The 13,828-nt window shown below is 44.6% G+C and overlaps 1 protein-coding gene across 7 annotated transcripts in view; it reads right to left on the minus strand.

Annotated features, from left to right (window-relative positions):
- Positions 1-13,828, minus strand: part of PKNOX2 (PBX/knotted 1 homeobox 2) — a 440,472-nt gene that overhangs the window by 138,108 nt on the left and 288,536 nt on the right. For all 7 annotated transcript variants that reach the window (XM_081891021.1, XM_081891017.1, XM_081891018.1 and 4 more), the window contains one exon: positions 9,937-10,045. In XM_081891021.1, coding sequence (XP_081747147.1) covers positions 9,937-10,020 — 84 coding nt within the window. In that variant the 5' untranslated portion in view covers positions 10,021-10,045. The remainder of the gene's footprint in view (positions 1-9,936; positions 10,046-13,828) is intronic.

Consider the following 13,828-nt stretch of genomic DNA (forward strand, 5'->3'; position numbering starts at 1 on the left):
CTCGCTGCTGAGTTCTACAACAACAGCACAGAGACTACGGCAGAGGAAGCTGAAAGCCAGGGCCACCCGCTGTAATATATAAGAAAGAAGCTAGGCAGCTGGGGACTGCCTGGAATACGTGGAACATCGCCCCATTTGCCCTAGAGCAATAGTTCTCAACCTGTGGATTACAACTCCCATCATCCCTGACCACTGGTCATGCTGGCTAGGAAAGATGGGAGTTGTAGTCCAACAACATCTGGGGACCCATAGGTTGAGAAACACTGCCCTAGAGGACCACCCACCACTGAGGACAGGAATTTGGTGGACCTGCATAGGTTGTCGAGCTATGGCTATTGGCTATGCTGGCTGATGTTGGGTCCAACAACATCTGGGGTGCTACAGGTTCCCCATCAGGAACAAAAAATCAGGAACAAACTAGATGTGATGTTGTCATGTAGTTTGGCCTCTTTTTTGTTTGTTAGTTTAACAAATAGGCAATGCAGGCCCCCTCCCCCAAGAGCCAGAATGGGACCATGGCTTCAAGGGGGGAGGGAATTAACCCTTTGCACATGTCATGGTCCCAATCAGAATCGCCCACTCCATGCTGGTGGTTCACAATGAAGGGAAAGCTCTTGTTGTCAACAATGATACTTTTCCTTATATTGCAAATCCTGGTTTGTTCTTGCTAACCATTGTCGCTAGAGTTTTGATGACGTGGGGTACTATAGCTTGTTTAGAACCAAAAGTTCATGCTGTCAATCATCTCTGTGAAGGAGACTGTGTTAGTCTGAGGCTCTTGTAAACCATAATGAATAGTGTTGTAGGTATGATTATGATGGAGTGAAATTTTGCTCAGTGGTTTTTTCAATGGTTAAGATTGCAAAAAAATATATTCCATAATTGTAATGTAACACAGATATATTTTTTCTGGCATCTTAAAACACAACTTGCAGTTATGTTTTCAGCTTCTCTGCAATCTTTCCCACTTGCACTCCCATCCTCAAATGAAAGCTGAGAATCGCCTAATTTTAGCAGCTGGTGCGTTCTGAAAAAAAATATCTAGAATCAAGAGAATTGGAAAGACTGCATAAATATGAAATATCCCTGGTATGAGAACTTGATCATGCAAGCTCAATATTTGCTTTCCTTTCCCTAAACAAAACAAAAATAATTTGACTCTCTGCAATGAGTTTGAGAAGTATAGGCTGGGGACACCTATTTTTTCCATGGTGAAAAATATCTTGGTAAGTATTTTCTGTGATTTACAAGAATTGAGGCCTCTTTATGTGGCCAGTTATACTTGGATTAAAATAACTGGATTCATTTTTGACTGTGTTTTGTCTACGCCAGCTTTTTCAAACCTGGTGGTTTCCAGATGTTTTGGACCCCAACTCCTACCAGTTACAGGAAGCACGCCCTATGGTCAGAGGGGATTGGAGTTGTAGGCCAACAACATCTGGAGGGCATAGTTTGTAGAACACTTGTCTACACAAACACAGGAATATAGGAACATGGGAAGCTGTCTTATATTGAGTCAGATCATTGGTCTATCCTGACTGGTATGGCTCTCTGAGGTTTCAGAAAGGAGCCTTTCTCAGTCTTACCTGGAGATGCCAGGGATTGAATCTGGGGACTTCTGTATGCATAGCATGGGATCTGCTGCTGAACATTGTGTCACCTCTGACAAAAACAGGTAGAAACACAAAAGGAAGAGTGAAGGGGCTTAATGCATGAGTATAAGACTTCTGCACATCTCATCTTAATAAGCTGAGATATGATCATCTGAACTGGGCCTAGTGAGCATGGAGAGATCTGGTTTTACCATGTTCCAGAGACTCTGAACTTGAAAGAGACCCAGACTTACCCTAAGAATCTTGTTAGAATTCCTGCTCCGTGATTGCAGTCATGGGATTGTTGTCTATCACATGACAGTATATGTTTTGACTCCACAAAGTGGGAAGTGACAGAGACAGGATGTTTGTGTTACTGTGTTCCGTGAAGTGGGACTATTGTCCTTTGTTTTGTTTCTCTTTGCTGTCTGATGCTAGAGAGAGAGGGAGCCATGTTGCAGTGCCCCGTGTGTGTTTATATGTAAATAAAGTAGATTAGCCAAAATGCTGAGTTGCTGAGGTCTGTTACACATGATGCGCAAACTCTGCGGATCCCTAAGTGTGCTGGCGTCAGTTGGCATGGGTCGCTGTGATGTTTGGGCAGAAGAAAGCTTTTGAAGCTCCCGAACGAAAGAACAGGAGGGAGGGAACATGCCAGTTGGGCGTGCGTCTCTGCCAGGGTCCTACTCGAGTGTAGGCCAAGCTCCTGACCTTGGCCTCTGAGTAAAAGAATAACGAGGGCTTAAAAGTCACTGGCTCAAATGTTAGTAGCCTAAGGGCTTCACCAGGATCTACTGGGTGTCGCGCAGGTACGTGTCCCAGTCGCTGAGAGTCTACAGCTGTCTTTTATAGGCTTGTATCTTTTACAGTTCTCCAAGGAGAGCATTAACTTGGGAATGCAGCAGTGTCTCCTTTCAGCTGGCCAGTCTCCAGCTCCCCTCCTCTGAGCCGTTTCCTCTCAGGCAGTGTAAATGCCAACCTAAGAAAGTTTTCCTGCTCATGCCAAGGTCTGGAAAGAAACTGCTTCTGGGGTTCCAAGGCTGTACTTTACAAAAAAGGGAGCAAGAAAGTGTGGCCGGCTGTTTCACAGAGTCGGGGGAGGGGATGGGAGGAATTAATTGCCTTTGAGTCTCTCTCAAGCTATTTGTGAAGGTGTGCGAATGTTGTTCACGTGGGGCAGAATGCCTCAGAGCCAACGTATGTACTATTTTGGTTTTGCAGAATGTTCAGAACCTTTATGCACATTTGATTCATTTGCTGATTTTGTCTATACAGTGGTACCTCAAGTTACAAACACTTCAGGTTACAAACACTTCGGGTTACAAACTCCCCTAACTCGGAAGTAGTACTTTGGGTTGTGAACTTTGCCCCAGGATGAGAACGGAAATCATTGGCTTCCACTGGCAGCCAATCAGAAGCCGCATCAGATGTTTGGCTTCCGAAAAGCATTCACAAAATGGAACACTTACTTCCAGGTTTGCGGTGTTCAGGAGCCAAAACGCACGAGTACCAAGGCATTCAAGAACCAAGGTACGACTGTACTGTATTTGATGCCTGCTGAAAACATTTTTGTCTAGACAAGCCTAGCTAGATGTTTAGAATGTTGATGTGAGGTTTTAATGAGTTTTTACTTCATTGAGGCTTTTAATTATCTGAAACTTATTGATAATTTGATTGCTTTACCTTTTTTTCCTAAACCGCTTTGAGGTTGCTATTTTTTCCCCTTACAATCAAGCAGTATATAAATTTCACAAAACAAACAGTAAGATGGGAGCAGGAAAATGGAAATGTGGAAATGGCAGACAGAAGGCTCCATAAAGGGAAGCTTCCTCGAAGGAGTCATTTATATTGCCGGTCTAAAATAGCTGCTTCACTCCTCTTACCCTCATGCTACATGTTTTGCATTCACACTGTGGATGTGGGAAAGGCAAAAGCCAATTTAAGCCTCATGTGTGAAAACTGCCTTAACAGTCTTTCAGTGCCAGTTTATATGGATCAAAAAATAGGGAAGATGTTGAATTCTCTAGTATAAAAAATTTGCAGCAGATTTTTTTTTTTTTTGAGTGCGAGAAGTGGGGTCTGCTCTGGAAAGAGTCCTGTTCCAATCGGGAACCCCAACTTTAGGGAACCACAACTGGTTCTGCAAAGTCTTAATAAATTTTATGAGTTTCTCTCTGTTGAATTGTTTTATGATGTTGATGTTTTAAAGGTAAAGGTAAAGGGACCCCTGACTATTAGGTCTAGTCGTGACTGACTGGGGTTGCGGCGCTCATCTTGCTTTATTGGCCAAGGGAGCCAGCATACAGCTTCCGGGTCATGTGGCCAGCATGACTAAGCCGCTTCTGGCGAACCAGAGCAGCGCATGGAAACGTCGTTTACCTTCCCGCAGGAGTGGTACCTATTTATCTACTTGCACTTTGATGTGCTTTCCGACTGCTAGGTGGACAGGAGCAGGGACCGAGCAACGGGAACTCACCTGTCGGGGGGATTCGAACCGCCAATCTTCTGATCGGCAAGTCCTAGGCTCTGTGGTTTAGCCCACAGCGCCACCCGCATCCCTTATCTGATGTTTTATCTGCCTATAATTTTAATTTGGTGGAGTTCTTAATACTTGGGCACTCCTGTAATTTTCCGTACACTCCCTGTGACCACGAGGAGAAGGGCATCATGTAAATATTTATATGAATAAAAACAAAACAGGTTGCAAGAGCTTATGAAGACTGCGCTAAGGCTTTCCAAGCACTGCAAATATGATGACAACGATATTGTCAACAACCTAAATGAGTATGTACTACATTCAGGTCCCCGCCCCAAGGACTTCACAATCTACAACTGTAGCAAAGCAGAATTGATTTATTCTAGGGGGTCTGTAACATTTTTTTAAAAATAAAACCCACCAGGTCCCTTATCTGTAATAAAAGTGAGGGTGCTATCACCTGTTTATTGACTAAATGTGCAGTTTTTAATCAATCAAGTAAACTATGACAAAGCAATAATTTTGGAGAATAAAAGCGTGTTTTCATTGTTCTTTGATGCTGAGTGCATATATCTGAAAAGGCTCCCTGTGTGAGTGTAATGGTATATTGCCTCTTCTATGGCAGTGCCTTTTATCTGCATTTTTACATTATTATATTTAAAACAATTATTAGGTTGTGTGTATATATATATATAAAGGTAAAGGTACCCCTGCCCATACGGGCCAGTCGTGTCCAACTCTAGGGTTGTGCGCTCATCTGACTTAAGAGGCCGGGGGCCAGCGCTGTCCGGAGACACTTCCAGATCATGTGGCCAGTGTGACGAAGCTGCTCTGGCAAGCCAGCACCAGCGCAGCACACGGAAATGCCGTTTACCTTCCCGCTATAAAGCGGTACCTATTTATCTACTTGCACTTAGGGTGCTTTCGAACTGCTAGGTGGGCAGGAGCTGGGACCGAAAGACGGGAGCTCACCCAGCCGCAGGGATTCGAACCGGCGACCATACGATCGGCAAGTCCTAGGCACTGAGGTTTTACCCACAGTGCCACCCGCGTCCCTATATACATACATACATACATACATACATACATACATACATACATATACATATACACACACACACATCTATCTATATCTATCTATCATCTATCTATCTATCTATATGTATGTATGTAGCCCAATTAATTAGGGATTCCGTTTAGTGGCCTTTTAATCATAGAATTGTAGAGATGGAAGGTTTCTAATCAATTGAATTGATCAAATCTAATCAATCGCCACTCTACAAAAACCCCCAGAGGTAAACACTGCCTGCAGATGTGATATCTGATCAATGAAAGTTGCAAATGTGCCATTAGCTAGGGATGCAAAGATCAGTCTATTTCAAGTCATGTCAGTTTCACATGTATTCATTCATAAGTTTGTTTTGCTCTATTTCCACATAAATCAGTAATTTAAAGAACGTACAAAAAGTGCATTAAAATATGCATCTGATCACAAAAATACTATTTAAATACCCTAGTTTTTCTTGGGGAGGGCAGCTAGCTTGGGATTTTAGCATCCTATCACATTTATTTCTAACTCATTTTGATTTGTGTTTTGGGCAGAGTATTATATTGCAAAAATTTAGGGATAGGGAAATTCCAAAGGACAGACCTGGATCTAAAGGGGGGGGGGAGAGAATGTGTGTGTTCTGGGCAGCAGCGGTGGCAGGGGGTGGCAAAGCCATATTCTGCATGGAATAGAGAGGAGATAGACATGTTGAAGTACATGCTCAGTGACCACTTGTGTCCTAACTGGGTTCCCCTTATCAGAAGAAGCGGGTAGACTCGATTTTACTTCATGGTGGCACTGTGGGTTAAACTACAGAGCCTAGGACTTGCCGATCAGAAGGTTGGCGGTTCGAATCCCCTCGACGGGGTGAGCTCCCATTGCTCAGTCCCTGCTCCTGCCAACCTAGCAGTTCGAAAGCACGTCAAAGTGCAAGTAGATAAATAGGTACCGCTCCAGCGGGAAGGTAAACGGTGTTTCCGTGCACTGCTCTGATTCACCAGAAGCAGCTTAGTCATGCTGGCCACATGACCCGGAAGCTGTACGCCGGCTCCCTCGGCCAATAAAGTGAGATGAGCACCACAACCCCAGAGTTGGTCACGACTGGACCTAATGGTCAGAGGTCCCTTTACCTTTACCCATTTTGTTGTGTAGGATCTTCTCATGAAAACCCCTATAGGTAAACCCTCAGGAGGAATTCACAGTCACCCCCCAGGCAGAGGCAGATTTAGGGGAGCACAATTGGTTTGGTTGCACAGGGCATGGAGCCTCGGGGGCGCAGTGGGGGACGGCACAACTATGACTTAGAAAGGAGTGCAAGAGGTGGGCATGCTGAATTTTGGTGTTGCACAGGACACCCCTGAAATTTGAGACCCCAAGGTCTACTGCTGTCCCAAGAAGAGCCCGAAACTTTCAGGCAGCTGTTGATCTACTTTGTATATAAATTTATATATGGTGCCTGCTCAGGCCTGCATTTAGGTTTGATGAGGCCCTAAGCTACTGAAGGTAATGGGGCCCTTTATATGTCTGGCCATCTTTTGTCAACAATGAATCGTCGCTTTTTTGTGTGTTGAATATATACTATATGGTAAGTTATGGACCTAATAGGTATCTAAAGCCATTTGCACATAACAAAATATGTATTTTACCAAAGTAATTGTTGAAATGAAATATAATTAAGAAGAACTATATTAATAGTGAAATACAATTAAGAAGAAGTATATTTTGGGGGGCACCCCAAGAGAGTGGGGCCCTAAGCTATAGCTTGTTTAGCTTATACGTAAATCCAGCATTGCGCTCTCTCTCTCTCTCTCTCTCTCTCTCTCTCTCTCTCTCTCTCTCTCTCTCTCTCTCACACACACACACACACACACACACAACAACAACAACAACAATAACAAACAGCAAATAGCCATTTTATTAAGTTCCAGTAAGTTGGCAAAGGGTTATGCAGCTGTCAGCATGCCAGACTTTGGCTGGGTGAGACCTGGGTTCACATCTCTGATGTTCAGTGGGTAATCTGTGGCCAGGCATAGCCCACACCACAAGGCTATTAGGAGGGAGAAGTGAAATGCCCCACACCTGTGTATAACACCATGAGCTCAGGTGCTCTAGCAAATAATGCTATTGCTTCTGTTCTGAAGAAAAAAGTAAGACCTGGAGCTGTGATCCCATTGCATCCTTCCTCTGCTACACTGCTGCTTAATGGTCTTCCTTCTTTTGCCACTTTTATTAGGCATTACAAATATAGCCATCATAAGACATCCATATATACATTTTTAAAATATATACAAGTTTTTAAAATATATACAAAGCAAGAGCCAAATAAAAATGCAACGATGGCGATGTTCATTGAGGTTTCTTCCCACCATTCACCACTCTAAGAGATACTATTGACAAAAAACTCAGTGATCCTTGCAGTTAAAGGTGAAGGGACCCCTGACCATTAGGTCCAGTCGTGACCAACTCTGGGGTTGCGGTGCTCATCTCGCTTTATTGGCCGAGGGAGCCAGCGTACAGCTTCCGGGTCATGTGGCTATCATGACTAAGCCGCTTCTGGCGAACCAGAGCAGCACACGGAAACACTGTTTACCTTCCCACCGGAGCGGTACCTATTTATCTACTTGCACTTTGACGTGCTTTCGAACTGCTAGGTTGGCAGGAGCAGGAACTGAGCAACGTTGCGGGGATTCGAACCGCCAACCTTCTGATCGGCAAGTCCTAGGCTCTGTGGTTTAACCCACAGCGCCACCCACGTCCCTTCCTTACAGTTACTTCTGGGTTAATGTCAGAGAGATAGAATCTAATATTTTCAATGGTCCTATGGGGGTTATGAATATCACTTCACTTACTGAACTCAAAAACAAAGTTCAGTAAGATAAAATATATAGAATACCTCTAAAAATATAGAAAACCCAAGCACTGCATTGGAATAATAACAACCTGAAAATTTATCCCCTAAGCTGGCTAGCTCACCACTTCATCTAGGCAGACTAACCCACTGGTGAATTCTCTCTGACCAGGTTACATATATTTCCCCCCCACCGTTTTACCATTTTAACAACAAGAAGAGCAGCTGGGATGAAATATGTTTGGCTTTCAACAAATTTCATTGTCATCTATTGGTCTTACAAGGTTGTTGATCAGGCACTGACCCACTGGATCAAGTCAATTTGTTTTTGTATTTCAATAATTTTGCCTATATATCTTAATATTCTTATTTTGGATTAAAGTTGCACTTAACTTTTCTATATTATTTACACGCATTCTATATATTTTATTCTCCAGCTTTGGCATCAGCATATTCTTGAGTGTGAAAAGATCAGAAAGAACTATTGCCTTTTACAGTCTCTTATGTAATATATAACTATGTTATTATTATTTTTAATGCACACTTAGAAGTGACAGAGATGAACAAGCCCTTGCAAAGGTGAATGAGATTTGATTTCTCATGTAACTGAAAGGTTTCTAAAACTCCTACCTATTAATCCACTTGTGTAAGTAGATAATAAATGTGTGGTTCATGTTTTCCTTTTATCTGTTCACCACCCTCTGCTATGAACAGAAACACAAAAGATGGTGGACTATTATATTCAGACATGGACCCTTATAGGTAAGCACCATTCTGAAATTAAGAGAATTTCCTCCTGCTGAAACTCCTGAATAAGCACAACACTCCTGAAAAAGTGGAGTGTTGTTTAAAGAGTGCTTAAGCACTCCATTTCGCAGTGGTGCTGGGGAGGGACTTTGCCTTTATTGGATGAACTTGGCAATTGGCATTCACAACAGCAGACCTAGCCAGAAAAGCAAAGCAGAACTCCTTCAACGCTTAGCGACGATACTTGACATACACTTCGCTCCAAATCACAAGATGATAACCTCCTCCTTCTTTCCCTAGTACAGTTTCACTTGGCATTTGGCAGTAATAGAGTTACAAAGTGATTTTATGCTAGTGCCGAGTCTGATTCCATCCCAACCTCCTACAAAGTTGCCAAGTGGCAAAATAGAGAGAAGGCCATTTTGGCAAAACTGGGGGAAGCCAGAAGCAATGTCTATTCAGGCATTGTGGCTGGTGGTAGGCGTTGGGTTTCCCCCCGGCTCACGGAACCCTTACAGGAAGCCCTGCTCTCACATTGAATGGCTTCCAAGTGATGCCATGCAATGCCCAGTTCCAAATCCAATCAGAGTGAAGGCAATTATTCCTGCCCTGCCACCAACCCTAAGACAGGAGTCCCACAGCCTACATCCAGTCCTCAAGGTCTCTCTATCAGGTCCTGGGGATGCTATGAGTGGAATAGCTCAATCAGTAAAGCATGAGACTCTTAATCTCAGGGTTGCAGGTTTGGGCCCCATGTTGGGCAATGAATTCCTGCATTACAGGAAGTTGGACTAGATGACGCTCGTGCTCTCTTCCAACTCTATGATTCTATGATTCCCAGGCCACGCCCCTTTCCCATCGGCCATCTCTCACTAGGCCACACACCCCTTGAGTGCTTTTGCCATTTTGGAATGTGTTATAATGCCTCTTCCTTACCTGGAATAAGAATTCAGAAATGTGCATTTGTGTGTGTGTGTGTGTGTGTGTGTGTGTGTGTGTGTGTGTGTACATACTCCTTTTTTGTGACTAATTTTATTAAGACAGCATCCTGGAGGCCTTATGCTTAGAGCAGAATGGCAGGATACAAATATACATGTAAATAAATGCATGCATGCAGGAGCGCACACACCACTTTTTCTGCTCTTTTCCTCCGCTAAAAAGTTGCTGTTGGAATGTTTTAAAGGGGCAGCAGGAGGTGAGGGGAAGAGTTTAGCAGCACACTCACCTGTTGGGTTTCTTGATAAGGGGGAGGGGGCACAGTCTGTGTGGCCATCATTGTCAGAGCTGGCGCTGGGGAGACATGTTGCATCCTGGGGTTGATTCACATCTAGAACCTGTTGGTGGGAGAAAGTTCAACTTGGGTTAAGGAACCGCAGAAGGAAGAGGACAGAAGGAAGCATGACACACATGCAAAAAGCTCAGGAAGATAACTGACGGTGGTGCCGTGAGGTAATGACTGGAGAGTCTGAAGGTGCTCTCTTTGTGTAGTAACATGTATGGTGAATATGATAAATTGTGTCTGAGTGCCCTCCTGCTCTCTCTGCTGAGTAGGAACCCTGTAAATCTGCCTAAAAGTCCTGCCCTGAGTGCCCCGCTCTCAGCTACACCAAATTAACCCATCATGAAACGTCAGAGGAAGAAGAAGAAGAAAGAATAATGTCAACATCTGCTGGTGGCTCTTAGGAGCAGCTGACCCTTGGAAGGTATGCAAAACTCACACAGCAAATGCTCTCTGCCTACCATCATGAGGACACGTCTACAGGTAACAGTCCAAATTTAGTCTAATTTAAAAGAAGAAGAAGAAGAGTTTGGATTTGATATCCCGTTTTATTACTACACGAAGGAGTCCTTTCCCTTCCTGCCCCACAACAAACACTCTGTGAGGTGAGTGGGGCTGAGAGACTTCAGAGAAGTGTGACTAGCCCAAGGTCACCCAGCAGCTGCATGTGGAGGAGTGGAGACACGAACCCGGTTCACCAGATTATGAGTCCACTGCTCTTAACCACTACACCACACTGCAGATTTCTTCTGCAGGCAGATGTGAGATTCCTGCATGTCGGGGTGCTGGACTAGATGATCCTTGGGGTCCCTGCCCAACTGTACAATTCTATGATTCTACCTCAAATGCAAGGCTATTCAGCAAAATCTGTTTGCTTGTTCAGCTGTGAGTCATTGACTGTGTACCACGTAAGCAAGTGAAAAACATCCCAAAATATTTGGATGAGACTCACAAATTACTCATTCTGATCTTTTTTCAGCAGAATGATGGCAGAATAAAATATCAGGCCTTTATTGTCTTTCATCAACAAAGAAGAATTCTCGCTGGCTTCCAAGGTCTGTTCTAATTAATATCTAGGGTACCAAAACTCTTCAGATTATTCCCTCAAGATCCCGTGTTAAATTATCTACTCTTGCTGACTCAAAGTTTAATTTTAGCTGGTGTAGCTCTATGTCCTCTTTTGTTAAAAGTGGTGAAAGGTTCCTTATTTCCACACAGTCTCAGTCATGAAGCCAGAACCTGAGCATGTCCATACATTGAGGGCAAACGCATGTGGGCTTCAAGTGGAGACCCAGCCCCATAATGTCCTCATGCGCATAAGCTCTACTTCAGACCTTTTGCATTTGGCACTAAGCTTTGAAGGGGGATTTTAAGTGAGGAATGAGGAACTCTGGTAACAGAGGGTTCCGGATCATGGGGTGGATTCTAGACATATCCACAGTCCACCTTCGCATTGAATGCAAAGGTTCAGAGTGGAGACAACATTTGTGTAGATGTTTGTGGATGTTGATGAGCTGACCTTGGTGCCTGTTCAATCTCCTTGTCCAGGTGCTATTACATCCTGGCTTCTTTCTTAGGGCATTTGATCTTCAATCAGGATTTGGACTGGGCAGTCTTCCAAGCAGAAGACTCCTTCAAACACAGGACTGTTCTCTGACAGCTCTTCAGGACATTTGGCTTCCCTGTGGCACCATGATTCATGGGTGGCATTCTGCTTACCTTATTTCTGTTCTGATAATGGGAAGCAAGCTGCACCAATGTATGGATGGAGAAAGAACTAATGCAGGATCAAGCCCTGGCAGATGTGGACTTCAGGGCTCCGGAAGCTTTGATGGCTAAATAAGCCCTCCTTGTTAGAGGCAGTACGACTCTGAACACCACTTGTGGAGGGAAGCAGCAAGAGAGGGCTGGCATTCAGTCCTTGCTTCCCAGAGGGCATCTAGTTGGCTAACTACAAGAAATAGGATGAGATGGACCTATGGTGTGATCTAGTGGAGGTTGGCCCATTTGGGGAAATGGGGCACTGCACCACCAACCTCAGCCTGCCCTCAGCCAGCCCCCGCAGGCCTGCCTTCTTAATTACACTGAGTCTAAAGCAGCGGTTCTCAACCTGTGGGTCTCCAGGTGTTGTTGGACTACAACTCCCATCATCCCTGACCACTGGTCATGCTGGCTAGGAATGATGGGAGTTGTAGTCCAGCAACATCTGGGGACCCACAGGTTGAGAAACACTAGTCTAGAGGTTGGCACGTTCGTACTTCCTGACCACACCTTGCTGCTTCTTGCTTCTCATGACCTTGGACCCTCGGCTTTCTTGACCCCTAGATCATCTGACTATGTGAATTGAGAGATTTCCGACCTTACCACAGCAAACTATGGCAAGTTCTTAAAGAAATGGGAGTGCCCGATCACCTCATCTGTCTCCTGAGAAATCTCTACGTGGGACAAGAAGCTACAGTTAGAACTGGATATGGAATGACTGATTGGTTCAAAATTGGGAAAGGAGTACGACAAGGCTGTATATTGTCTCCCTGCTTATTTAACTTATATGCGGAATTCATCATGCGAAAGGCTGGGCTGGATGAATCCCTAGCTGGAATTAAGATCGCCGGAAGAAATATCAACAACCTCAGATATGCAGATGACACAACCTTGATGGCAGAAAGTGAGGAGGAATTAAAGAACCTTTTAACGAGGGTGAAAGAGGAGAGCGCAAAATATGGTCTGAAGCTCAAGATCAAAATAATGAAGATCATGACCACTGGTCCCATCACATCCTGGCAAATAGAAGGGGAAGAAATGGAGGCAGTGAGAGATTTCACTTTCTTGGGCTCCATGATCACGGCAGATGGTGACAGTAGCCACGAAATGTAAAGACACCTGCTTCTTGGGAGAAAAGCAATGACAAACCTAGATAGCATCTTAAAAAGTAGAGACATCACCTTGCCAACAAAGGTCCATATAGTAAAAGCTATGGTTTTCCCAGTAGTGATGTACGGAAGTGAAAGCTGGACCATCAAGAAGGCTGATCGCCGAAGAATTGATTCTTTTGAATTATGGTGCTGGAGAAGACTCTTGAGAGTCCCATGGACTGCAAGAAGATCAAACCTATCCATTCTTGAGGAAATCAGCCCTGAGTGCTCACTGGAAGGACAGATCCTGAAGCTGAGGATACTTTGGCCACCTCATGAGAAGAGAAGACTCCTTGGAAAAGACCCTGATGTTGGGAAAGATGGAGGGCACAAGGAGAAGGGGACGTCAGAGGACGAGATGGTTGGATAGTGTTCTCCAAGCTACCAGCATGAGTTTGACCAAACTGCGGGAGGCAGTGGAAAACAGAAGTGCCTGGCGTGCAATGGTCCATGGGGTCAAGAAGAGTCGGACATGACTAAATGACTAAACAACAACAATAGGACTGGACTGGACCTTGTATATGGACTCTGCCTCCTAGCACGTATCCCCCTGAGTCTTGGCTGGCTGGCTTCTCCCTCTACTGAGCTCCGCCATGGCTGGCAGCAACTGAAGGAGATTGGAAACCCTGCTTAAGAAAGCTGGAGCCAGCTGGTTCTCATCAGGAGCAAGAAGGCTGATCAACAGCAGGTGGAGTCACTTCACCTTCTGCTCTTTCAGACTACTGCTCAGCAGGTGAAGCCGACTTCTGGCCCAGAACACTCTGCTTGCCATTGGCTCTGACTCCACCTTCTGCTGACTTGCCCACCTGCCAGCCTACCAATCCCAAATGGCCCTAGGCATCACTGGAGTGAGCTAGCAGGGCTATCCTTAAATTCCTTATAGTGCAACTTCTCCTGCCATGTCTGGTCCTCACATGACTTGCGAA

Source organism: Podarcis melisellensis (assembly GCF_964234715.1).
Source record: "Podarcis melisellensis genome assembly, chromosome: 15".
NCBI classification, from domain to species: Eukaryota; Metazoa; Chordata; class Lepidosauria; order Squamata; family Lacertidae; genus Podarcis; species Podarcis melisellensis.